General features: G+C 49.9%; 1 protein-coding gene across 2 annotated transcripts; it reads right to left on the reverse strand.

Moving 5' to 3' along the window:
- Window positions 1-222: 222 nt before the first annotated feature.
- Window positions 223-26,499, reverse strand: UBE2G2 (ubiquitin conjugating enzyme E2 G2). 2 transcript variants are annotated; one of them, XM_055415166.2, is made up of 6 exons: window positions 26,370-26,499; window positions 18,399-18,434; window positions 18,259-18,304; window positions 9,591-9,709; window positions 5,160-5,284; window positions 223-1,971 (listed from the first exon to the last, which is right to left on the reverse strand). In XM_055415166.2, the coding sequence occupies exons 1-6, from the start codon at window positions 26,410-26,412 to the stop codon at window positions 1,660-1,662; spliced, it is 681 nt and encodes a 226-aa protein (XP_055271141.2). In that variant the 5' UTR covers window positions 26,413-26,499; the 3' UTR covers window positions 223-1,659. The 2 variants fall into 2 exon arrangements, with proteins under 2 accessions (XP_055271141.2, XP_055271151.1); XM_055415176.2 differs by having other exon boundaries at window positions 1,725-1,971; window positions 5,144-5,284; window positions 26,370-26,495.
- Window positions 26,500-27,511: the final 1,012 nt, after the last annotated feature.

Consider the following 27,511-nt stretch of genomic DNA (forward strand, 5'->3'; position numbering starts at 1 on the left):
CCCGATGAGGTTGGTGAAAACATCCAGACCCTGACGCAGACACCAGGAATTCAGGGGAGACCAGAGGGCGGGAGGAACAGGAAGCCAGTGGAACCTGCCAAAACTCAGGCGTCTTGGGGAGATGGGGCAGTGGGGGTCCCAGTGCCCGTGCTCCCCAGGGGGCCACTCCACTGTTCCCACACAATTACACTACGCCACAAAAAAGAAAAGTACTGATCAGAATAGGGGGAAAATAGAACTTTATTTTTACCGTAGGAATTAGACTTTGTCACAGAATAAGGACACCACGGGACTCTCTCGTCTCATTTAATACAAATGAATAAAGACATTCTGCAGAGGGACTGCCTCTGCTCCGTCGCCAGACTCCCTGCCCTATGGCCACCGCGTCCCGCAGTGCCCACCCCTCACAGCCAGGCAACGGCCGCTTTCTTCTCTCCACGAAGGCGCTGAAGCCCCATGCCAGCCTGAGAGCGCCACTGGGTGCAAGAGCTCCACTCCCACCCCTTCCTAGGACCAGCCCTCGGACTGAACTGCAACTTCTAAATGACCCCTTTCTGAGGAGGAGGACTCGGGTTCCCACAGAAGCCTCTCAGCCAGAACTGCTGAACACCAAGCATCAGTGAGCTCTCAGGAAGCAGACCCCTGCCCACGGCTCATCGAGCAGGGCAAAGGACAGCACGGTATTAAGTGTCCTGTACGACTTGTAGATTGTCCCTTATTTCAAAAATAAAACTCCTATTTAAATTGAACCTGTTTGCAACAGGCCAAATGTGTGATTCTGCACGCAACAGGTCTGTTATTGCTTGAAACGTAACCCCCAGGGCTGAGCTGCCCATGCCGGGGCACGCAGACCATCTCGAAATCACAAACCACAGCTGAGCGCCTGCCCACAACAGGGACCTGGGACCCGCACCACGCTTCTCAGGCGCTGATCAGGTCCAGGTAAGGCACACTCTGTGCTCTGCGCTGAGGGGAGCCCTTCCCGTCCTTCCCCTCCCAAGCTGCAAAGAATGGTTTTGTCCCAACAGTCACAGGTGCTGCCACAGCCACTGTGTACACACGCTCAGAACCTCCTAGCCTTCAGACTGGAAAAGAAAACCTCCTGCACACCGAAAAGGTGCCTGGACTACAGTCTTGGCTTCACATGCTTGCACTCCAGGAAATGTACTAGCACCCGAGACTGGAGGGTGAGCTGCAGTGCACACCAGCAGGGAGACGCTGGTCCCCACAGCCAGCACGAGACTTTCCTATGCACCCTGTTTTCAGTAATCCACACTTTACAAAGTATTTATTTCCTGACAGTATTTCTAAATGTGACTATTTGTAACATACAACAAATGAAAAATATGACTAAACTGCAAGAAAAAAAAACCTGCCTGCAAAACAAGGTAATGAAACAAAGTTGTGTGCTCCTTGCTGGGGACAAGGGGACCAAGAGGGGCCCCGGAGACACGTGGCTGTAGCCCTCCGCCTGGGCAACAAGGCCCCGGGTCTTCAGGAGGAGCGTCACTGGCTCCAGTCATGGGGCTGGCACGTCCCCTCACCGCTCCCACTCCAGGAAGTGCTGGGTGCACAGGCGCGTCAGCTGGAGAGGTAGTGGTGACAGCGCGTCTGGTCCCCGAGCCCCTCGCAGGATGCCCCAGCTGCGCCTGGCTGCCATCATCCTACAGAAGCCCGCATTTCAGAAGAGAAGCCCGCCTGGGGTGGGGAAGGTACAAAAAACACAAATGCTGTGGTTCTGCAAGCTCGCCTTTTTTGGTACCAGCACAGAGTGTCCCTGTCACTGACTGTCCCAGAGGAAACCCCGCACACCGCCTGGTGGTGCGTCTGTGCGTAGCTGTGCACGGGCGCGGGAGGCTCAGAGCCCCAGCGACTTCTGCACAATCTGCTTGGCCACCTTGTAGAACTGCTCCCGGTCATCCCGCCACATCTTGGAGGCGTCCACGTTGGCACCGCTCTCATCGTTGGGCTCTGAAAGAGGGAGAATCTTCAGGTGAAAGGGGCTCAGCCAGGAAGGGACTGGCACGACCTCCCATGTCCCATAAGGGCATTGGGCATCTCCCCACGGAGGTGACCAGGCAGACCAGAAGCTGTGGGAGGCTGTCAGTTCTCTGGGCAGAAGAGCCCCTCCTGAGGGGCCAGGCTGAAAAGTGGTGCAAGCCGCCCTCAGGCTTCTCCACCCAGAGCGACAGCTTCACTCTGTAACACCAGCTGGCAGGCCGAGCGGCTGCAGGGCCAAGCCTCTCCATTCCATGGAAGCACTCCCCCCAAAAACCAGGCCACTGATTCAGGCCACTCCTCCCTCAGCTCCTCTGAGCCCTCTGTGTCCCGCTTACAGGATTCCCTCCAAGCTGCACCCCTCCTGCCTCCTCCAGAGACAGCCCTGCACCTCACCTCCATGGCCAGGCCTTGGAGAGTTCCTGTCAAGGATGGACACTCACACCCAAACTCTGCTCTTCCCCAAATCCTGCTCCCTCTGGACTCCCGTCCGAAAGACAACACCCCCCCACCCACCGTCAGGGCAGGAGCAGGAGCCCCTCACACCAGGCACCGAGCCTCCAGGGTCTTCCCAGCCTTGCCCTCCTCTCGGCTGGGACCTTCCCCACCTGCTTCAAGCGCCTGGCTTGCAAGGACGATTCTTCTTGGGCACTGCCTTGTGGTCTAACAGCCCCATGAGTGTCAGGCTCTGGGAGAGCGCTTGTCCACAGGGCAACCCCCCCAAGCTGGGCTCCAGCCACACCCAGCTCTGGCAATGCCACCATGAGGCTCAGCCCCTCACTCCAAGTGCCCACCCCCCTTACCTCGTTAACGCCTCTGTGTTCTAAGCTCCCCCTTAGGGAGTGGCCCCAGCGCCCCTGTGCCCTCACCTCAGATTCTACTATGGCTGCACTGCTGGTGGGTGTGCAAGTGCCCGAGATTGTGGGGCCTTAAGGCTGGGATCAGTGTCACCTGAGCGTTACACCCAGGACACAGTGTCTGTAACACAGCAGGACTCCCAGGTCAGAGCACAGCTAACCATGGCCAATGACATGGCAGACAGACACAAGACCATCTAAATCCACAGTTATGAAAAGCAAGCTTACGCCTGGAGAAGAGTATGCGATCAACACTAAATAAAAAAGCAGAGAAGAATATACATCAACTACTCAGGGAGGAGGTTCATGACACTGTACAGGAGGCAGTGATCAAAACCACCCCCCAGAAGAAGAAAGGCAAAAAGAAGGCCTTACAAATAGCTGAGAAAAGAAGAGAAGTGAAAGGCAAAGGAGAAAAGGAAAGATATACCCATCTGAATGCAGAGTTCCAAAGAGTAACAAGGAGAGATAAGAAAGCCTTCCTCAGCGATCAATGCAAAGAAATAGAGGAAAACAATAGAATGGGAAAGACTAGAGATCTCTTCAAGAAAATTAGAGATACCAAGGGAACATTTCATGCAAAGATGGGCTCAATAAAGGACAGAAATGGTAGGGAAGCAAAAGATATTCAGAAGAGGTGGCAAGAACACACAAAAGAACTATGCAAAAAAGATCTTCATGACCCAGTTCCACAACGGTGTGATCACTCACCCAGAGCCAGACATCTTGGAGTGCGAAGTCAATTGGACCTTAGGAAGCATCACTACGAACAAAGCTAGTGGAGGTGATGGAATGTTGCGCTCAATATGCCTGCAAATGTGAAAAATTCAGCAGTGGCCATGGGACTAGAAAAGATCAGTTTTCATTCCAATCCCAAAGAAGGACAAAGCCAAAGAATGTTCAAACTACTGGACAACTGTACTCACTTCACATGCTAACAGAGTAATGCTCAAAATTCTCCAAGCCAGGCTTCAACAGTACATGAACCAAGAACTTCCAGATGTTCAAGCTGGATTTAGAAACGGCAGAGGAACCAGAGATCAAACTGCCAATAGCCACTGGATCATAGAAAAAGCAAGAGAATTCTAGAAAAACTTCACTGACTCTGCTAAAGCCTTTGATTGTATGGATCACAACACACTGGAAAATTCTTAAAGAGATGGGAATACCAGACCACCTTACCTCCCTCCTGAAAAACCTGTATGCAGGTCAAGAAGCAACAGTTAGAACCGGACACGAAACAATGGACTGGTTCCAAATTGGGAAAGGAGAACATCAAGGCTGTATATTGTCACCCTGCTTACTTAAATTATATGCAGACTACATCATGTGAAATGCCAGGCTGGATGAAGCACAAGCTAGAATCAAGATTGCCACGAGAAATATCAATAACCTCAGCTATGCAGATGACACCACCAGAAAGTGAAGAAAAACTAAAGAGCCTCTTGATGAAAGTGTAAGAGGAGAATGAAAAAGCCAGCTTAAAACTCAACATTCAAAAAACTAAGATCATGGCATCTGGTCCCATCACTTCATGGCAAACAGATGAGGAAAAATTTGAAACAGTGCAGACTTTATTTTCTTGGGCTCCAAAATCACTGCAGATGGTGACTGTATCCATGAAATTAAAAGACACTTGCTCCTTGGATGAAAAGTTATGACAAACTTAGACAGTGTATTAAAAAGTAGAGATACTACATTGCCAACAAAGGTCCGTATAGTCAAAGCTATGGTTTTTCCAGTACTCATGTGTGGATATGACAGTTGGACCATAAATAAGGCTGAATGCCGAAGAATTGATGCTTTTGAGCTATGGTGCTGGAGAAGACTCTTGAGAGTCCCCTGGACTGCAAGGAGATGAAACCAGTCAATCCTAAAGGAAATCAATCCTGAATATTCATTAGAAGGATTAATGCTGAAGTTAAAGCCCCAATACTTTGGCCACCTGATGCGAAGAGTTGACACATTAGAAAAGACCCTGATGCTGGGAAAGGTTGAGGGCAGGAGAAGGGGACTACAGAGGATGAGATGGTCAGGTGGCATCACAGACTCAATGGACATGAGTTTGAGCAAGCTCGGGGAGCTGGTGATGGACAGGGCAGCCTGGCATGCTACAGTCCATGGGGTCGGAAAGAGTTGGACATGACTGAGCGACTGAACACCACTACTCAGGAAGGACCAGCGTGCTGCAAGACAAGGGTTAGTGAAGAAAGAAAAGCAGGCCCCAGTGTCAAGTCTCTTCTCTGGACCAGAACTGCTCTTGTCTTGGGGCGGCGGGGTGGCGTTACCTGCCAGCATGCTCACCACCGACAGGAGGATCTTCTCCACGCTCTGCACGGGGCTCCAGCGCTCGGCGCTGCTCTCGTAGCCCATGGGGTCGTCGCCAGGAGCGTGCAGGATGGAGATGCAGACTCTGCCATCTGGGTAGACTGTGGGGCAGGACACACATGGTTAGCTGAGGGAACACTGGTGACAGGGCACCCAGTCGGACCACGGAGAAGAGGCACGAGCAGTGGACACTGAAGGGAGCTGTCTGCACCACGACACAACCATGGCCTGGGCACCACACTAACACCCACACACTGGCCACAGGCCCAGCGGGCTCCCAGGGTACCGCTTGATCACGGACAGGGTGCTGGCCGGTCTGCACAGCCCTGGTCCCCATGGGGTGGCTCCATTTTCACATGGATTTTATAGGTGTTATATCCAAGGGAGTAAAGGAAAGGCCATCTGGCCATCAGATAGTCTACCCATGTGTGTCACGTAGTCAGGATCGTCTCAACACTCTCCTAACGAGCTTCTCAGATACTCCTCATTCTGCCATTAAGCCCCGAACTGGACTGTGTAAAATACAGGTCCCCATGACTAGGAAAAAGGCTACAGCAATTACTTAACTATCCAGAAAATCACAGCTACTGAGATTTCTCCTGGTAACTTATTCTAACAGAAAAATGACCACCTGAATTCTCTGGAAATCAGCTGTGCTTGAATTGAAATCCATCTTCCATCAACAGCACCACTAACTAGACCCTCGAGATGCACCTGTCATTTTCCTTTCACAGCTCTCAGATGAATCGGTACATGCTCAGGTACCCAGGGATCACTTGTCAACCTTAAGGCTATTAAGTGATAACAGTAACAGGCAGTTTTAAATAAACTGGCTGACTTCACCCCTACCATCTCGTGACCCTCTAGCAGAGGGAGCAGCTCTAAACAGCCTTTCCTCCACACCTCACCACTGTGCCCCAACATCCAGCTCCAGCAGCTCCTGCGCTCTCACTGAAGGGTTAGAAGACCACATGCCATCTGTCCTGGACACTGGGATGTCCGTCCGTCTGAGGTCCACACGCACAGGACCCAGGCACCCAGGACACTTTGAACAGCTCTCCCTGCCACGGACAGAGGACACGTCCAGTTTTCAACTTCAGCGTCACTTCCTCAGAGTGGGAGGACCATGCGATGGCACTGCTGCCCCCAGAAATATCAGAAAGCAGCTATGTCCCTACCCGACCCCACTGCAGCCATTAGTGCGACCTCCTAAAACCCACCCCACCCCACCCCACCCCCAGGCCCACCCCCACCCCCAGGGCTTCGTCACCAGCACCCACCCCTGGTGCCAGGCTGGCAGTCTCTCCTCCAGCCACAGCAAAGCCCCAGCCTGTGCACTCACTCCGCCCTCTGCACTGCACACCGTGGCCCTTCCAAGACCACGGTGGTCATGCCGGCCTCTCCACCCCCTCACACCCTCTCCCAGCCCCTCAGCAGACCTCCACTGCTCCTCAGACAAACATTAGAATCCTTAATGTTGACTAAGAGGCCCGCCCCGGTTTGCCCCCCTACCCCCAGCATGGGGCCTCTGCACAGACCAGATCCCCTCCCTGCCCCACACAGACCCTGGCCACCCCTGCTGCTCCTCCCATGGGAGGGGCGCTCCACACCCACCTTGCAGGTGCCCTCCTGGCCCCTGTGGGGCTTCTCATCTGTACAACCCCGTAGTCAGCGCCCATTGCTGCCCTCAGATGGGAGCTCCTGACCATCAAGCCCCCATCTCTGACTATCTGCTCACTGCTGCACCCCAGCAACCCACAGTCAATCTGCTGGGTTAGCTTCTGTTAAGTGTTTATGGACTGACCAACTTTCATGATACTGTCAAACAGTTCTCTCAAAAATAACTTTAACAAAAACGACTTACATACTCACTCAAAGTAAGGCTAAATTTTAAAACTGTACTGATTATCTGAACATCAAATATTATCAGACTATTCAGTTCAGTTCAGTCGCTCAGTCATGTCCAACTCTCCGCGACCCCATGAATCACAGCAAGCCAGGCCTCCCTGTCCATCACCAACTCCCGGAATTCACTCAAACTCATGTCCACAGAGTTGGTGATGCCATCCAGCCATCTCATTCTCAGTCGTCCCCTTCTCCTCCCACCCCCAACCTTTCCCAGCATCAGAGTCTTTTCCAGTGAGTCAACTCGTTGCATGAGGTGGCCAAAGTATTGCAGCTTCAGCTTTAGCATCAGTCCTTCCAATGAACACCCAGGACTGATCTCCCTTAGAATGGACTGGTTGGATCTCCTTGTGGTACAAGGGACTCTCAAGAGTCTTCTCCAACATCACAGTTCAAAAGCATCAATTCTTCGGCAATCAGCTTTCTTCACAGTCCAACTCTCACATCCATACATGACCACGGGAAAAACCATAGCCTTGACTAGACGGACCTTGGTTGGCAAAGTAATGTCTCTGCCTTTTAATATATTATCAAGATTGGTCATAACTTTCCTTCCAAGGAGTAAGCGTCTTTTAATTTCATGGCTGCAATCAGCATCTGCAGTGATTTTGGAGCCCAAAAAAATAAAGTCTGACACTGTTTCCACTGTTTTTCCATCTATTTCCCATGACGTGATGGGACCAGATGCCATGATCTTTGTTTTCTGAATGTTGAGCTTCAAGCAAACCTTTTCACTCTCCTCTTTCACTTTCATCAAGAGGCTTTTTAGTTCCTCTTCACTTTCTGCCATAAGGGTGGTGTCATCTGCATATCTGAGGTTATTGATATTTCTCCCGGCAATCTTGATTCCAGCTTGCGCTTCTTTCAGCCCAGCGTTCCTCATGATGTACTCTGCTATAAGTTAAATAAGCAAGGTGACAATATACAGCCTTGACGCACTCCTTTTCCTATTTGGAACCAGTCTGTTGTTCCATGTCCAGTTCTGACTGTTGCTTCCTGACCTGCATACAGGTTTCTCAAGAGGCAGGTCAGGTGGTCTGGGATTCCCATCTCTTTCAGAATGTTCCACAGTTTATTGTGATCGACACAGTCAAAGGCTTTGGCATAGTCAATGAAGCAGAAATAGATGCTCTTCTGGAACTCTCTTGCTTTCTCCATGATCCAGCGGATGTTGGCAATTTGATCTCTGGTGCCTCTGCCTTTTCTAAAACCTGCTTGAACATCTGGGAGTTAACGGTTCACATATTGCTGAAGCCTGGCTTGGAGAATTTTGAGCATGACTTTACTAGCGTGTGAGATGAGTGCAATTGTGCGGTAGTCTGAGCATTCTTTGGCATTGCCTTTCTTTGGGATTGGAATGAAGACTGACCTTTTCCAGTCTTGTGGCCACTGCTGAGTTATCCAAATTTGCTGGCATATTGAGTGCAGCACTTTCACAGCATCATCTTTCAAGATTTGAAATAGCTCAACTGGAATTCCATCACCTCCACTAGCTTTGTTCGTAGTGATGCTTTCTAAGGCCCACTTGACTTCACATTCCAAGATGTCTGACTCTAGGTCAGTGATCACGTTATTGTGACTACCTTGGTCGTGAAGATCTTTTTTGTACAGTTCTTCTGTGTATTCTTGCCACCTCTTCTTAATATCTTCTGCTTCTGTTAGGTCCATACCATTTCTGTCCTTTATCGAGCCCATCTTTGCATGAAATGTTACCTTGGAATCTCTAATTTTCTTGAAGAGATCTCTTGTTTTTCCTATTCTGCTGTTTTCCTTTATTTCTTTGCACTGATCACTGAGGAAGGCTTTCTTATCTCTCCTTGCTATTCTTTGGAACTCTGCATTCAGATGCTTATATCTTTCCTTTTCTTCTTTGCTTTTCACTTCTCTTCTTTTCACAGCTATTTGTAAGGCCTCCTCAAACAGCCATTTTGCTTTTTTGCATTTCTTTTCCATGGGGATGGTCTTGGTCCCTGTCTCCTGTACAATGTCACGAACCTCCGTCCAGAGTTCATCAGGCACTCTATCTATCAGATCTAGTCCCATAAATCTATTCCTCACTTCCACTGTATAATCATAAGGGATTAGATTTAGGTCATATCTGAATGGTCTAGTGGTTTTCCCTACTTTCTTCCATTTAAGTCTGAATGTGGCAATAAGGAGTTCATGATCTGAGCCACAGTCAGCTCCTATTAGCACCCACATAACTCAACAACTTTATTGGCCACATTTGTCTTTAAGCTACAACACAGGTGTCACTTTAAAGAATGTATTTATCTTCAATGTAATCTTATTTTTAATTACGTACAATCGTCTTCACAGTTGCATTTTACTGTTAATCACCCTGAACTTGCTGACTTCTTCAATTGCCTCTACCGATCATAGTGAATGTCTAAACGTTGTATTATGGGAAATTCCAAACACACAGCAGAACCGTGGCACAAGACACATGCCCACCTGCGCATGGGGTCCCTGGAGCCAGCACACTACTTCAGAAGCACTTACTGTTGGGGTGAAACATCTCGCAGGTAAATCTCATCTTTGGGGGACTTAATGGGTAATCAAGTGGGAAACTCAGGATGGCAGGAAACACCCCAAACTCAAAACAGGTGTCTTCTGGGCCCCTGGAAGATATAAAAAGAGAAACAGAACTTCCAGGTAGATTTTCTTCAATGTCTATCACATTTTAGACATAAGTACAGGACACTTCTACTGCTTTACAAATAAATGCAGGTGAAAAAATTGTCGAAATAACACGATGCATTGGCTCTGGATGGGAAGCACTGTGTCACCGTCCCCTTCCAATCTGGCTTAGACCATGAAGGGCGGGCCAGGCAGAGTTTCACATTAGCAAGGGTGACAGTGAGGCCGCAGCACCTGCCAGAGGCATGGGGTCATAGAAGAGAGCCGGAGACAGCAGTGCGGGCGCCTAGGACCCCGTCTGTCTGCGCAGTACAACGACATGCTGTGGTAAAGACACAAACCAAGGCACGTGTTGGAGCAAGGCTCCACTGCACTGAACGAACAAGTGGTCACCAGCTGTTGTCTCCAAGGCGAGTTGCAGCTTTTGAAAGTGCCTGAGAAGTGATTCTGTAACCTCCAACGAGCAGACCCAGAGCACACAGGGATGGCTGACTGATGAGGCTCGAGCGCACGTGTGTGAGCCATGAGCCCTGACCTGCAGGCCTGGGCTCGCTCCAAATCCTGGGCCAACAGTCACCTGAGTCCTCACTGTCACCAGGCACGTGCCTGCCTGCCTGGGTTCACGTCCTCCTTGTGTGGAAAATGGAAGAAACGGGCCAAACCACTTTCAAAGTCCTGTCAAGTTTTAAAAACACTATGCTGAACAACAGACAAGATGGAAGGCCAGCAGAGAGGGAGGCGAGCCACCCCGTTCACAAGTGTGACAGGGAGGAGCCTTCTCCCCTCACAGAAAACAGGCCTGACACTTAGACCCGCTTTGCTAAGCAAACGTTTATAAGGAGGCAGAAGTGACGAATAACAGCTACACACACTAACACAGGGCAACACTTTGGGAAGAGCAGTCAGTCCAAGGAGGAGGGATCCTGTTCTCTTCACAGGAGTGGAGAGGGCCTGAGGCCAATGTAACACCCGAGCCCTGAAGACAGCAAGGCGACAGAGAGCCTGCACGACAGCAGAGGTTCCCTGTGCAGAGACACTTGACTTCTACCTGGCAAAGACACCCAGCGCAGCAGAGCTGGCACTGCACCACTGCTGGGGGTGCAGCTGGAAAATGGTGAAAATGAGTTCAAGGCAACAAGTGTTTGGTGGAGCCATTTTTTCTCAACGGAAGACACACACATGGATTCTGAAAACTGTGTCCCTGCTACTCTGGGGGAGACCAGAGGGAAAAGCTGGTCAGTGTGGTGCACGAGTGTCCAAGACAGCGGTGCCAGAGTCTGGGACAGGACGGCCACACAGGGGGCGAGTGTGGGGGGCTCCCCGACAGCTGTCCCAAGCCTTCCCCTCTGAAGGGGTCTGCACCCCACCCCCTTCTCCAGTTGAGAGCTCACAGCAGAGGATGAACACCATGGCGGGGCTCCGCACACATCCTCCCAGGGAAAATGCCAAGAAGGGGGGCTGTGGCCTCGGCCAGGGTCCCCCCACCTAGGGCCGGGTCCCAGATAGGGTGGCTGAGGGGGCGCGGTGCAGACCGCAACCTAGGCTGCTGACCCAGGAGCCTGCAGAGCAGGCCACAGGCATGCCAGGAAGGCTCGCAGCGCCTCACTATCCCTGGCAGCTCCGAGCCAGAACAGAAAAGAATGTCTAGGTAGGCCGTGTTTTTGGACTGAGCCAACTGTTATTTGCTCAAGACTTTGATAACAGGTCTTTGTTTCTCATAACACGGCTTTTTTTAAAATAAAACAAAACCCACTGCGTCGTCCACAGCTTCAGAAGCAAGATCAAACATTTCCTAAAGTGTTCCCACATCTGAAATATCAAAGCTACTTTCAAATGCTCTAGTTTGCTACTAGCTGAAACGGGGGCTTCCTCTCTTCCAGGACACCCGGCGCCTTGGCCCAGCACATGGGTGTGCCCACGTGCGTGGTGGCACGCCTGCTGGCCTCACGGAAAATGCTATCGAGTAAATTCCTGAGCTGAGACAGAAGACATGATTAGTGTTGTTTTTGGACAGCTTTCTTGCCACACTCTAGGATGGCCTTACTCCTCCTCCACTAAAGAGGGCCTCACCTCAAAACCAAATTTATCTGAGGCAAACACAGACTCTTCAAAGCCTACGAGTTATTTTCTACTGTAATTGATTAAAATGATGGCCTCAATTACTGCAGAGCTCTGAGAGACATATTTTATTTCCTTTCTGAGACCAGCATTCAGAGCAGAGCAGAATGGCCTTGGTCTCCTCCGTAAAGGCAGCAGTCTACTCTGCTCTCCCGGCTGCAGGGGAGCGAGAGGCTGGGGCCAGCACGGTGAGCGCAGCACCTATGTCCCCGCCCGACCAGGCCCAGCAAGGCTCGGTCCTCTTGTAGGACAGTGGTTGTGGTCACTTGTAGAGCCAATAAACACTGGAGACACCTGGGGTTAATCTTCCAACATCACCCTCAAGGGAAGAACTGTGCTCTGCTTCTCATCTCTAAAAGTGTAACACAAGAGATAACACAAGAAGCCCACGGCTGCATTCCGAAGGGGACAGGGAGGCCAGGGTACTCCACCGTGGAACCTGGGTGTGTCTGGGCTCGGTGAGCCATCTGCCCGCCAGGCATGTTCCAGGACCGCAGCCTGCACGTCACTCCAGCTGCAGCAGGTGTGGAAGAAGCTGTTTTGATGCTGTTCTCTTTTTCAAGTTTGTCACAGCACACAGACAAGATGTCTCAAATGTACATACAAGGCCTGAAGTAATGGAGAGACTGTAAACCCGTTCACTAGCACGCCCTTGAACTGGATCACCTAGGGACAATTACTGCAAAGCCAGGACCATAAAAAGCATAAAAAGCATATGAAAGCAAAAAAAGAAGGGCACACGGCTTTACCTCCACTCTCAGTGGGGGGGGCGCACTGCCCTTGCCCACACACTGCAGAACCACACGGAACACCCAGCTGGCGGGCGGGCGGGCAGTTGCAAGGGATGCCAGAGCAGGGGCACCACCTCCTTCTGGTACCCTTGGCTCTGCTCTCAGTCAAAGCTTCATGCCAAAGCCCCTGCTTCCCCTGCCCACATGGACTGCATGCACAGCCCCCAGGAGCCAGGACTCCAGCTCTGGGGTGCCCTGCTCCCTGCTGTGCCACAAGACCCCCAAGTCACTGAAGGCGCGCTTGATGCATGAGGGCCACCTGGCCAGCAACAGGGCTGCAGAAGCTGCCAGCAAGATCCTGCTGACAGGACTTACATCAGTGGGACAGACAGGACAGGCCACAGGGAGCTGTTGTCCCGGGGGCCAGTGGGAGCCTGGTGGTCTTAGCTGGTCTGTCTACAACCACCTGGGACCAGCCCTCCTCAGCACTGTCTCTGGGATGGACCCAGGCAGCCTTGTGCCTCTGCTGTCCTGTTCTCAGCACCCCAGGTCCTGATGTAGAGAACCAGTGCTGGTCACTCTGAGGAAGAAGAACACCAGGCTTCCGTTTCAGGAAAGCACGGCAGTAACAAATAGTTTCCTTCCATATAATTATTTTCATAATTAAATCTCTCTAAAGGTAGCCTATAGTTATCCCCTAACTTTTGTCTGTAACAGAAATTTCTGAAAACTTTACATCAGATATATTTGAACTATATTTAAAGCTCACAAAATAAGTCCATCAATTACAAGAACGTCATAGTGAATGCTGACATGGACAATAGCACTGACAACATAAACTCTGACTCTAGAGAAAACAGGTGTGTTAGAAAACACGCAAACACAGCAGCATATAGAATAAATGCGACTGTCTGCTCCCCTTCCTGACCCAGCTCTGAGGCAGCCACCGCGGAGTCTCGTCACCCTCCACGCTTCCCTCCACGTGCATCCACTCACACCTTCACCTGCAAAATGGGTCACTTTTCGCTAACAAGTAGCATGGCGCCACCAAGAGGGGTTTTTAAGACCTGGATAAGCGGAGACGTTCCATGTGCATGGACTGGAGCACTTGAGAGGTTAAACAGTCAACATGCCTCCAACTGACCTAAAGACTGAGCACAGTCTCGATCAAACCCCAACGGCTTCTTCACGGAGGCTGACAAGCTGACCCCCAGATATCAGTGGAAACACAAGGGGCCCAGAACACCTTGGAAAAGGAGAATAGAACACTCCCCAAGTTCCAAACACACTATCAAACTGCAGTGACGGAGAATGTGTGGCACTCACGGAGGGTTAGACACAGGTCAACAGGACAGAATTCAGAACCTTCACATCGAGGGTCAACTCATTCTGATAAAGGTCCAAAGTGATTCAATACAGGAAAGATTTTCTTTTCAACAAATGGTGCAAGACAAATGGACAGCCACATGCAAAAGAATGAAGCTGCCCCCTACCCAACGCTATACCCCCAAATTATCCAAAACAGGCCCCAAATCTAAATTTAATAGCTTTAAAAATAAAACTTCTAAAGGAAAACATAAGAGAAAATCTTGGTTACCTTGGGTCACGTGACACAAAAAGCATAATCTATACACGGAAAAGTTCAGTCACTCAGTCGTGTCCAGCTCTTTGCAACCCCACGAGACTGCACTTTATCAGCAATAAAAACCTTTGTGTTTCAAAAGACTCTCTTAAGAAATTGAAAAGAAGGGACTTCCTGGTGGTCCAGTGGTTAAGACTCCCAATGCAGGGGGCACAGGTTTGACCCCTGGTTGAGGAACTAAGATCCCAAATCCCATATACCACACAGCATGGCCTAAAAAATGGAAAGAAAATATGCAGACTGGGAGAAAATATCTGAAAATTACACATCTGATAAAGGACTTGCATCCAAAATATATAAAGAATTCTTTATATATATATATATAGACTAAATAAAAGACAACCCAATTAAAACTGGGCAAAAGTTTCTAAGTTCACCAAGAAAGACATCTGAATGGCTCTTTAGCCCCTGTAAAGATGCTCAACAGCTTCGGGCACGAGGGCGATGCAGACCAAACACACACTGAGACCCACCTCACACCCATCAGGACAGCTGGCATCAGACCACACAGAGAAGGTGAGGAAGCGAAGAAGTGAACACTCAGCACTCAGGTGGGAACGTCAAACGGTGGCTCCACAAGTCTGCTCCTGGGCATCCAGCCCAGGGGACGGGACACCTGTCTGCACACTTAGACCCAAAGTTCACAGCTGCACCCTCACAGCAGCCGAAGAGGGAAGCAGCCAAACAGCTGCCGGTGGGTGAGCAGATCCCTGCACAGTGGACAAAACTCACAGGCAGGAGCCGCTGCCCCAGGCTGCACGGAGGAACCTCGAGGGCACCACGCCCAGAGAAGGAGCCAGAGGCCCTATCCTGTGACTCCACTTGTGGAAAGGACCAGAAAAGGCCAGTCAACAGTCAGAGGGCAGATCGGAGGGTGCCGGCGGCTGAGGGCGGGAGTGGGGACTGAGTGCACATGGGCATGAGCACTTTTCTGGAAATGCTCTAAAAATGACTGCAAAACTCTCCTTATTTAATGTAATAAAAAATCACTGACTTGGCACACTCGATCCAGGTAAAACTCTGAGTGTAGATCCTTTCTCAATAAAGCTGATCAATGTACCCAGCCACACCAGGGTCTCTCAACCTCAACACCACTGCCACCTCAGGCATCCTGGGCACTATGGGGCACTCAGCACTCTCCCACCCAGGACAGGGCAAGAGCTTCCCCTGCCACCCAGGGGTGTCAACCACGGTGTCTCCAGACATGGCCCAACATCCCGCAGGGGAGGCCCCACTCAGGGACAACACTGGTCTAGACCTGCCTTCCAACATCTGCCCGAACTGCGGCCATGCTGCCGGCATCCTGCTGACTGGACGTCCATAGCCTGGGCTGGACAATGACGTTTCCACTTTTTTTTATGACTACAGTGAATGTTGCAACGAACGTCCTCACACACAGGTTCATAACACTTCTTTTTTTTCCAGGTTTTCTTTTTGACTACACCGGGTCTTCGTCACTGTGTGGGCTTTCTCTAGCTGCAGAGAGGGGGGCTCCTCTCTAAATGCAGTGCACGAGCTTCTCATCGTGATGGCTTCTCTTGTTGAGAAGCATGGGCTGTAGGCCTGTGGGCTTCAGTAGTGGTGGCTCGAGGGCCCTACAGCACGCGGGCTCCGATAGGTGTGGTGCAAGGGCTTAGCTGTCCTGCAGCCTATGGGATCCTTCCGAATCAGGGATGGAACCCACGTCCCCTGCACTGGCAGGCAGCACGAGGGGATGCAGGGAACTCTGGAAACAATCAAAACATAAAAAGAGGAAAGAGAAAACCTATCACGCCAAGGAGCAAAGCTCAGTCAGCCGTCTGCCAGAACAGCGGAGTGAGACAAATCAATGGGAGGACAGTTAATTCCTTAATAGATGTTTTCAGCACATTTGTAAACGGCCTCTTGTTTGTGGAAGGATCTGGAATGGGACCAAAACCCACAATCTCAGCAGATCCCAGGGCCGGGGAATTCCACACTAACGCAAAAGCCTATTCAAACACAAAAGTGCTCTACCTGAAAGTAGTTCTAATCACTTTTTAAGATAAGTTTTCAAAATATTGGTTTAATTTTCTGCTATTTACCTATAATTAGTAATATTTACTCTAACAGATTCTTAACAGTAAATCCTTTAAAAAAATACCACACACTGGAAGGCTCGAGTGTCCAGGAAGGCTTCTTGGGTCCTGTCAAGTGCGCCTCAGCCACGGCTTGGGAAGGCTGAAGGGCCACTGGGGGCTCGCTGGGCCCTGTGCACCCACAGCCGGGCAGCCCTGGGCAGGTCAGCGCATTACTGCAGAAAGAACGCCCGTGACCTGACAGACGAAAAGGATGTATTACAGACCAAGTTCACGGGATTCAGTCTCCTGTTTCCCCAAAGATAAAAAGCTACAGCTGACCCGAGCGCATCAAACGCAGACAAGCTGATCAGGAGACGCACCCTTCAGTTTGGACCTGCTTTAGGGGGTGAAAGACAGTACCTATTAGGTACAAACACAGACTGTGAAGTCATCCTCCTGCCAAAAAGCACGTCAACACAGGAAAGAAACGGGCGTCACAGGCCCAAGCCACTGGCTATAGCAAATGGCAAGGCAATGCTGGGTGTGACAGAGTTTCTTTGGACAGTGTTTAAAACAACCTGCTTATCAAAAACCTCACTTTCACACCAATTTTCACATATTAATCTAAGCTCCACAGACAACATTCAGCAGCAGTCTGCCTCTCAGGCTACACCTGACATGAGCACGGAGCAAATACAGAGCATCTACTGACGCTCACAGGACACTTCAAACTCAAGTGCACACCTGCTCCAGCAAACCTCACACACCCCCCAGGCCTGCCCCGCCAGAGCGCACCGCAACCCAACAAACCCCACCTCAAGAAAACTGCCTAGCTAACCGAAAGGTCTCACTTCACTAACAGAAACACTGAAACTGATTATAATTTCAACTTCCTAAATTCTACCTAACCACATTTTGTTCAAAATACTACCTAAGGATGGTCAAGATTCACACACCTAAGGTCAAAAGAAAACAAGGGCCTGGGTCACAGGGCCAAAGAACACTGTGGAGTCAGAAGTCCACTGCTCTTTCCAAGAAGCAACACTTAACAGTGAAATATGACATCCATGCAGGACCTTTATAGAATGAGGTCAGGAACCACACTGCTCACCTTAGAACTAAGCCATGTCTCTAAGTGAGGGACAAGGGAAGGCCAGACAAGGTACACAGAAAAGGAGCAGCAGCAGAGGACCCGAAGGACAGGGAAGGTGGGGAGAAGGGAAACGGGAAAAAGGGAGAGACGAGAAGGAGGGAGATGAATCCAGGCTGCACCCACAGACCCGGGGCCGCACCCACACCCTGAGGAGCCCTCCCCACTGCCAGGGCCCCAGGCTCACAGGGACCCTTCAAAGCCTGAGCCCATTCTGTTTGAAGCTAACCCAGAGTCCAAACTTCATTATTCTGAAACTCTACAAATACAAATACTTAACTAAGACTTTCACTGGCTTTAAGGAAACACTCACTCCCTTTGGATGAATGTTCCTGCTGTTTGGTTTTTTTTTTTTCCTTCTCAAACGTTTTATTTTATATTTGGGTATAACTGATTAACAATGTGATATTTTCAAGTGGACAGCAAGGGGACTCGGTCATACATATACGTGTATCCATTCTCTCCCAAACTCCCCTCCCGTCCAGGTTGCCACATATCACTGAGCAGAGTTCCAGTGCTACAGAGCAGGTCCTGCTGGTTATCCATCTTAAATACAGCACTGTGTACACATCCATCCCAAACTCCCTAACTATCCCTTCCCCCATCCATCCCCCCAGGCAATCATAAATTTATTCTCTGAGTCTGTGCAACGGTTTCTGTTGAAATTAGTTCAAATGTTCATGCCGTTTTCTGCTTTCAGATCAGCAGACAGAGAAAAACTCATCAAAAGAGGTGCACTTGGCCTTTCTCTCTCCCTTGACGCCTCCAAGCAGTCACACTGCTGAACGTGATTCACGGTTCTAATTTCCAGTAAAGGCTTAAAACCAAACGACACATATGATGAACTCACATGATCAATGCCTCCCATTCAAAAAAATTCTCTTCATTCATGGGGCCTGCAGGGAAAGAAGAAATTCCACAACTTTAATTCTGCAGGAAACTTTGGCAGTTAGGAGTAAATGATAAAGACTGAACTTCACAGAACCTTACCTGCCACAATTCCTTCTGGAGGATTCAGCGTTAATTCTGTAAGATAAAAGGGAAAGTCATTATGAGAAAGAATGCATATTACCTTGCATTTTAACAAAAAACTATAAAACACATATAAAGCTATACATACATGACATGGCACACATACTAGCAAATGGAAATTCTAATTGTCCCAAGTGAATGCCAGCTGCACTGACACTTCAGATCAAGACTGTGTGAACAGTTCTTTCTGCCAGCAAATAGGAAACTTTCAGAACTGCCAACACTTTCACTTTACAATGAAGAAACAAACAAACAAACTGGCTTAACTTTCCAAAATACTCCTGCTGGTTATTCTGACTAAAGCTAATAAATCAAACATGATATATTATATCCCAGCTGAATGGGAATTTCTGTCCTGTTGACAGTGGTCATCAAAATGATAATGCTGCAGTAATGACCTGCAGTCTTCTGAGTCCTCTCTGGGAGAGGACCCCACAGGGCCCCACCGCGTTCAGTCCCTGCTGCTGTGGTGACCCAACCACTCTGCTCCTACAGAGGAGCCAGTGAGCATGAAGCCCCAAGAAACCCCGGCACCTTGCTGAACTCTGTGGGCCACTGAAGTCGGGGAGAGTCAGGGGTTTAACTGCACGGTGGACTTGAACCACAGGGAGGATGAGTGTTGCTGAGCTAGAAAATCTCGCCAGGGAAACAGGTTTCAGAAGGATGGAAACAGTCTAGTTCTGAAACATCAAGTTAAAGATGCTTACAAGTCATCTAAGTGCAGACTGTCAAAGGGGAAACTGGACCTGTGACTAGAGCCCTAAAGAGTAGTCCAGGCTGGACACATAAATCAGGGGTCCTGAACACAGGATGGTGCCTGAAAACAGGAATGGAGTAAAATTAAATAAAATGTAAAATGTATGTGCCCAGACTTGTATGGGAATGTTCCTGGCATAGGAACATCATAACAGCCCCATGTAGGAAACAACCCAAATGTATATCTATGGTCAATGAACAAGGTATGATCCATCTACACCAGGGACACTGCTCAGCCACAGACAGGCATTCTTGCCTGGGAAATCCCATGGACAGAGGAGCCTGATGGGCTACAGTCCATGGGGTTGCAAGAGTTAGACACGACTTAGCAACTGAACAGCAACAATAACCATGACCCAGAAAGTCATCTCCAGAGTGTAAATTCAGGTATGTGTGCACAGCGGCACCAAGAGACACGCTGAGGAATTTTTTTTTTTTAAGTGTTGATGTCATGACTTCAAAGACTAGCTTCAGAATCTAGGTAGCCACAAAGATGCTTCTGTGCAGAGCAACTTGCAACAAATTATAACAACACCCACTATGAATCCACTTCTAGAAAAATATGAGGAAGTGGCAGGTGAGACATCACTGGATGTGACTAAGCAGTTTTAGACAGTAACACATGGCATGCTCCCGAAAGGGACAGAGAATGGACCCTGATCAAGAATAGTAACTTAAGAGTAAGAAGACCTCTCTGGAATCATTCCTTCCAATGAATATCCTGGGTTAATTTCCTTTAGGATTGACTGGTTTGACCTCTGTGCTGTCCAAGGGACTCTCGAGAGTCTTCTCTAGCATGACAATTTGAAAGCATCAATTCTTGGGTGCCAGCCTTCTTTATGGTCCAACTCTCACATCCGTACATGACTACTGGGAAAACCATAGCTTTGATTAGACGGACCTTTGCCAGCAAAGTGATATCTCAGGTTTTTAATATGCTGTCTAAGTTTCTCAAAGCTTTCCTTCCAAGGAGCAAGTGTCTTTTACTTTCATGGCTGCGGTCACTGTCCACAGTGATTTTGGAGCTCAAGAAAATAAAATCCGTCACTGCTTCAACTGATTAGGATAGACGAATTACAAAGAGCTGAAGAGGGGTGGGAGACAATGTCGGTAGGAAAGGGAGTGAGGTGCCTGGGCCTGGAGGAGGAACTTGCACCCAAAAGAGCTGGCCTTTCTCCTCCTGCATGGAGCTCCCCTGGGAACTACCCCCTAACCCCCTCCATGACACCCTCCCTTCGGGGAGCGGCAAGGTGCAAACTCTGCAGCTGAAGAACCACTGCCCCCAGCAGCCTGCCCACCCTCAGCCTTGGTCAACAGCGGCATCTACCGTCGGCAAAGAGTGACAGCAGCTGAGTGAGGTGGACAGGCCGTCACTGGGCTGAGAGCCCGCCTGCCACGCGGAGGCGCAGATCCAGTCCCTGCTCAGGAAGGTCCCCTGGAGGGGAAACGGCCACCCGCTCCGGTATCCTTGCCTGGAAGATCCCAGGGACAGAGGAGACTGGCGGGCTACAGTCCACGGGACTGCAAAGAGTCAGACACGACTTAGCAACTAAACAACAAATAACGCTCTGTTTACTTGTTCTGTTGTTTTGTTTTTAAAACACACACACACAACCATATTGTTTCATTTTAATGATAAAAACAACTTCAAAAAGAGAAACAAAATCTTAATATCAGAGAAATTTGCAATGCCCATTCTTTGCCACTGATTCCTTGAGAATGATAATTGTTTAATAAAAACATTGTTTTAAATAGTGGCTTAAAAAATAGATACCACACAAAATAAAATATAAATTTTGACCAGCAGTCCTATTTCTTGGAATTTATCCCCTGGACACAGGTTAAAAATAAGAAAAGACATGTCGGTAAAGTTAGTTATTTCAAGGCTAACAACAAACAAACAAAAAGTTGGCAACAACCCAAATGTCTATCAACAGGGGACCAGTCATATTATGACACCCCTACTGACGGGACACCTCTGTGTCCTCATACAGGATGAACTCCAGGATGCAGTAAGTGGCACAAAATGGAGAAAAGTACATAGCTGAGATCTTTAAAAAAGAATTAAATTAAATGAGGTCATGGGGGGTGGGCCCTAATCCAATCTAACAGGTGTTCTTTTAAGGAGATTAGGGCACAGGCATGCAGAGGGATGGACACGTGAGGACAAGGGAGGCTGTTTACATGCCCAGGAGAGAGGCTTCGGGGGGACCAGTGCTGCCACAACTGGATCTCTGATGTAAGGAAGTGATTTCCGTGGCTTCAGCTCCTCATCCTGTGGCACTTTGCCACAGCAGCCCAGGCAAACTAACACAGCACTCAAAAACTCAGAGAGCCATTTGGAAATCATCTGCAAATATACCTTGATCTTTATTCCACACCACGCACAAAACCTTGACATGAATCACAGATTGAAATATAAGAGGTAACAGTATAAAGAAATCACAGGAGAAAACCTTGGTGAGCTTATGTTAGGCAGTGATTTTTTAAACACAGGAAGCAAGAAATGGTTTAAAAGTCAATCAACTGGACGTCACTGAAAATTTTAAAACCTTTGCTCTTTTAAAGGTACTGTTATGAAAATTACAAGGCAAGCCACAGGAGCTGTCATTCAAGGGACAGAGGGAAGTCAAGTGAAGGAGCAACAGAGTCCTGCCAAACAGCTAGTGCACACAGGTCACAACACCACACAGTACACTTCAGATGCTAACAGGGCAACAGCACCCGCTTCCTACCACAGAGTTAAAAAGACAAGCCACAGTCTAAGTGAAAATACTTTCAAAATACCCAACAAAAGACCTGCACCAACATTATATAAAAAACACTTAGGATGTAATAAGGAAACAATAAACTCAATTAAAAACTGAGCAAAAGACTCAAGACATATTATCAATAAAGACATAAGGATGGCATATAAAAACCGGAACTAAAACCATAATGAGATACCACTACACACCCAGCAGAATGACTAAAACTTTAACCGTGATCACACCAAGTGTCAGCAAGTCGGTGGGCCTCCTGATACCCTGCTGGTGGGGAGGTAAAATGGTACAACTGCTTGGGAAAACAGTTTGGCTATTTCTTTAAAAATCAAACACACATCTCACACGTGACCCAGGAATTTACTCAAAAGAAACGAAAGCGTATGTCCACAGAAAGACAGGGACCCACATGTTCACAGCAGGTTTACTACCTGTAACAGCCAAGAAAACTAGAAACAACCCAAAGGTCCACTGACAGGTGAATGCAGTAACAAGCCATGGTGGGTCTGCCCAAACAGAGGAACATCCCTCTGCAAGGATAGGAAGCGACAAATGGCCGAAGCAACAACCTGGAGGAATCACAACACGATTACACAGAGTGAAAGGCCTCTGACAAAGAAAGTACAAACAGCTAGGAGAGTGGTGACGGCGGGCTGAAGGTGGGTTAGTCACTGCCTGGGCGCTGGGGGTGCAGGCAAGACAGGGCCCAGAGGATTACGAAGAGGCAGGAGGAGGCTGGGGAGGTGGGGTGGCTGCACGGACACCAAAGTCATCAACGCACCCTTATATACACCAGCTTACTGCAGGTCAGTTATACCTCAATAAAACTGTTTACAAAAGGGTGGCTAGGAAAACAGACACCACAAAGGTTGAAAGACAAAGCACAAACAGGGATAAAACACTTGTAACACATAACCACTACTCAGCAGTGAGAATGTACACAGCTCTAATAAATGAATCTCAGAAACAGTGCTGAGCAAAAACTCAATTTGCAGAATACATACTGTGCAATCCCATCCCCACTAAGTATAAAACCAGGCAAAAGTCAGTAAAATGTGTAGGAGGATATTACAGGTTTCCCAGGTGGCACTAGTCTAAAAACCTGCCTGCCAATGCAGAAGACAGGAGAGACGCTGGTTCAATCCCTGGGTGGGGAAGATCCCCTGGAAGAGGAAATGGCAACCCATTCCAGTATTCCTGCCTGGAGAATCCCATGGATAGAGGAGCCTGGTGGGCTACTGTCCATTGGGTCATAAAGAGTCAGACACGACTGAAGCGACTTGGCATGCATGCACACAGGAGGATATTAAGTGACAGAACTATAAAGAAAAGAACAAGTCACACAAAATTCGGTGGTCATCACTCCTGGTGGGGGTGGGAAGGAACACACACCAGACTGCTCAGTTCCTGCTAACATTCTCCTTAAGCTGGTGTCATTTTACTATATCATCTGAATGTACACCTTCTATATTGTTTAAAATATAACACCTTTCACAATAAAAGCTTTAAAAAGCCAAAAAGAGTTAAAGATAGGGAAGGACGACAGTAACAGGAAGGCCAGGGTGTCTGGTGTTCAGAGACGGCATTTCCAGGGGAGTGGGGCAGGGAAGGGCTGCCCACAGGGCTGAAGAGTCATACTGGGCAGAGGGGTCCATGAGAACAGAGGCAGAAGGGCTAGGATATGCAGAGGCTAAGAGGTCAGAGGCTAAGAGGGCTTCTGGGCAGAGTGATCCGATCTGGGAACAGAGCCTGGGCCAGCGTGGAACCCCAGATAAAGGAGAAAGTCTGAAGGTAGGTCAACAGACTACACGTGGGTACAGAATAACATGAATCAGCGAAGACAATCGAAGGCTTGCAGCCCAAACAACTGGAAGAACAAGAACGCCACCAACTGAGATAGAGAAGGCTGTGGAGCAGCAAGGCACAGGAGCACAGGGGCGGCTCTACACACCTGAGTTTGGGGTCCTACTATACCACACTGGCTTTAACAGTGCCCCCGAGAGTCTGTGAATGCAACCTTATTCGGAAACGGGCGCTGTGCAGATGTAACTGAGTTAAAACAAGGACACGCCGGATTAGGATGAGTTAAGTCCACTCAGTTGTGATGCATTGCTACAGGAGCCCTAAGTCCATCTATGATACCCCTAGAAAATCCCAGATGCATGAAGATAAAACATCAAGGAAAGAGGTCGGTTTAAGACACTTTGGTTCTTTCCCTGCCTCTCCTTTCTTCTGGCTGTAAGAACCTGGGCAAATCATTTTGTCTGTTACTCAATTCCCCACAAAATCTATAAAATCATGAGCCTGAACAGACTCACAGCCAAGGTCCTACCACCTCAGAGTTTCTGCAGTTCTATGACTATTCAAGTACAAGACAGTGGGCCTAAACCCCATCCAAATCTATCTAATCCCTCGCGCACAGAAGCTGCTTCTGGGGGGATACCTTTCCAATGGATGCACCACCCTAAAACGCGGGAAGACAGCAAGCCGGGATGCTAAGGCACAAAAGACAAGAGTCACTAAGTGGAATTTTGTCATGTTCCTGAGATACAGCATCAACAACAAAACCCCCTATAATATACTGTAGTCATTTTTTACAGCTGATGTGACAATGACCATAAACTCAGTGGCTGCAAACAACACCCACTGATGACCTCATGATTCTCGTGTTAGAGGCTGGGCACCCACAGGCCGTTGGTTCTCTGCTGATAGTCTCACAAGGCTGCCACCCAAATTCACTAAGAGGTCTGGCAGGATCCCACTCCCGGCGGCTGCAGGACCAAGGCTCCAGGTCCTCACCGCTGCCAGCCAGGGGTCATCCTCAGGTTCCAGAGACCACTGTGTTCCTCCGGTCCTGGCCCAGCCCTGCCTGGCGGGGGGAGTCCTTCTCCTGCTCTGAGTCCCCGACCTCCCCGCCTGCCTCGTCTGTTTGGGGGCCTTTGTGATGACTGGGTTCCACCCCGATAACCCAGGACACTCTCCCCACCTTAACGTCAGCTCCTTAGTTACCAGCATCTCCAAAGTCCCTCACACCGGTGCCCAGGTCAGTGTCTGATGGGTAACTGGGGACTGGAGTCTTTGGGAGACACCTGTAGAGCTCTGTCTGCTACACACTCTCCAAAATGTTGTGCAATTACACATTAAAAAACACAAGATACATTTCAGTGATACAGCTTTGAAAATCAACTGCTATTTACATTTTATTACTACAAATAAGTATGGTAAAGGGACAACATGAGAAAATACAAGCTCAACAATGCAAAGACTGGACTGAAGCAGCCACCTAAATTCCCTGAGCAGGGGTTTTATAGTGTCTTCTACAAAAATAACACCTGCTGGCAGTCTAGAAACAGGGTCAAACACACAAACAGACACAGCAACACACACTAGGATGGCAGGAGATAGCATGTGTCCCCAGACATCTGACTCCAGCCAGGTGTCCCATGAGGAGACAAAGGCAACGGCCCCCCACCCCCAATCTTTTCAGGGAGAACCTTATCTCTCCACGCCGCCCCCAAAAGTCTTTCCTAAATATACATCCTTACCTTGGAGAACACTGGATGGTGAGCACTATTTAAACGTTTATTTTAATAAGCCTGCACTTGCAACACTGTGGTTCCCTCCAGCCAAACACCAATATTCCCTGTGCAGGGCCACCAAGACGGTTTAGGGTGCGCCGCATGTTTACCAGTTCGCTTTATGACATTCATCACTGTAGTTTATCTTCAAGTTTCTTCTGAAAGTGTCCTCAGTATAACGACAGCTGTCACAGCGCACGCTCTAGACAGCCGGCTGTCAGGCACCTGCCTAAGGTCCATCCTCACAGATGGGGATGGGGGAAGGTGCAGGGCGAGGGCCAGGCCACGGTCGGACGGCTAACTGGCAGGTCTGAACCGCAAGCAGGCTGCCACCGTGTCCCAGCAAACACAAGAGCATTCGTCCCCACCTTACCACCGACACTCCAAGGGCGCCTCCGCGGTAGAAGGCAGAGGACGGTTCTCGTTTTCCTCTTTGCCTTCAGCAAACATCAGGGCACTAAGGACGCTGTGTCAACACCACCCGGAAGAAAGGTAGGGGCCACCGCTCAAAAACCCTTCGTTAAAGCGGAGACCCGAGTCTGACCTTTCACCTTCGGCCCATCACAATGCGCTCCCCACTGCCCCAGGACGCTTCCTGGACTTCTCAGGAGGCCGGCGAGGCGCCCCTCCCCGACCCGCGGGCGTCCGCGAGGCTGGGGCAGCGGGGCCCCAGGTTACCGCAGAGCCGGCGTCTCCAGACCAGCGCCGCGCCGGCCTCTCCCGACCAGACGTCGCGGGCGGCCCCGGGCGGCAGCACGAAGCCGTCCCGACGGCGCACCGACGGAGTCCACGCACCGCGCCGGACGGCAGGCAAGGTGCAGTCTCGAACTCACGTTTGTACTCGGCCATCAGCCTCTTGAGCGCCGTCCCCGCCATCGTCCCGGCAACAGCTGCGCCGTCAGCCTCACCTCCTCAGCTCTCTTCCCTCCCGCCCGAGGCCGGGGCCACTTCCGGGTCGCCGTGAGGGCACGGGAGCCCTTCCGGGGCGCGGGGCGCGTGCGCGGTGTGCGGGCAGCTCTGGTGTCCGGACTCTCAGCCACTTTGTGCGGTCAGCTCTGCCTCCGCGGATCCAGGTTCCAATAGGAAAGTTAACAGATTTCGGAGCCCCGGGCTCCAGCAGAGTGTGTGTGAGCCGCCTGTTCCGTCCTCGAGGCCTCCGGGGTTCGGCGGCGGGGACGCGGACGGAGGGTGGAGACGCCGGGGAGGGCGGATGGGAGCGCGGGTGGGCAGGGCGGCCTCTCGCGGGCCGAGTGAGCGGGTGTCGTTCCCATTGTTTTTGGGGTGCACCTGGGACCGTGTTGGGATTCCTGCGCTGTCACCCGCGCAGTTCAGAGGCGGTGACTTCGAGGCGCAACTTCAGTTAAAGCGAGAACATCTATGCGGAGAGCGGTTGGTGCTCGGTGGCGACTCTCACACGGTTTTAGGTTTGAAAAAGTTAGATTGGCGATTGTGGCCGTTTTATGCTCTGTCAGTCTGGGTTCAGCTTGGCCTGGAGAGGAGCTTTGGAGTCCGAGGAGGGAGCAGAGCAGCAGCCAGACACCTTCCCCCACCCCCCGCCACCCCAGGGTGGGTGGGCTTCCCGCGCAACCGCAGCCCACCGCCCCACGTCCCAGGCGGCGGCCCCCTCGGTCTTGCCCTAGTCCTCTGCCTCAAGAAGCCAGCATCCACCGCCGCTGCTCTGACTTCTCCTCCACTGCCTAATGTGTATCAGGTCACTAGATGAGTCCTTTTCTCATTAATATTCACAGTGGTTCTACAGCTGATTGGCCCATTGATCTATCTACTTTTCTATCGTGCTTCTTAGAACCCCATTCCTAAAAGAAGTTTTTATCTTCACAACACTTATTCCAACATAGTCTTGTGTAGAATTTACTACATTATGCCCTGTGTAGTTTTCTAGTATATATAAAAGCTTATTATCTGTCTCCTTTAACCAGAAACATGTCCCATGAGGGCAGGGAGTTTTTGTCTTGTG

Source organism: Moschus berezovskii, chromosome 1, assembly GCF_049115385.1.
Source record: "Moschus berezovskii isolate FMDL1 chromosome 1, NW_MosBer_1.0, whole genome shotgun sequence".
Lineage (NCBI taxonomy): Eukaryota > Metazoa > Chordata > Mammalia > Artiodactyla > Moschidae > Moschus > Moschus berezovskii.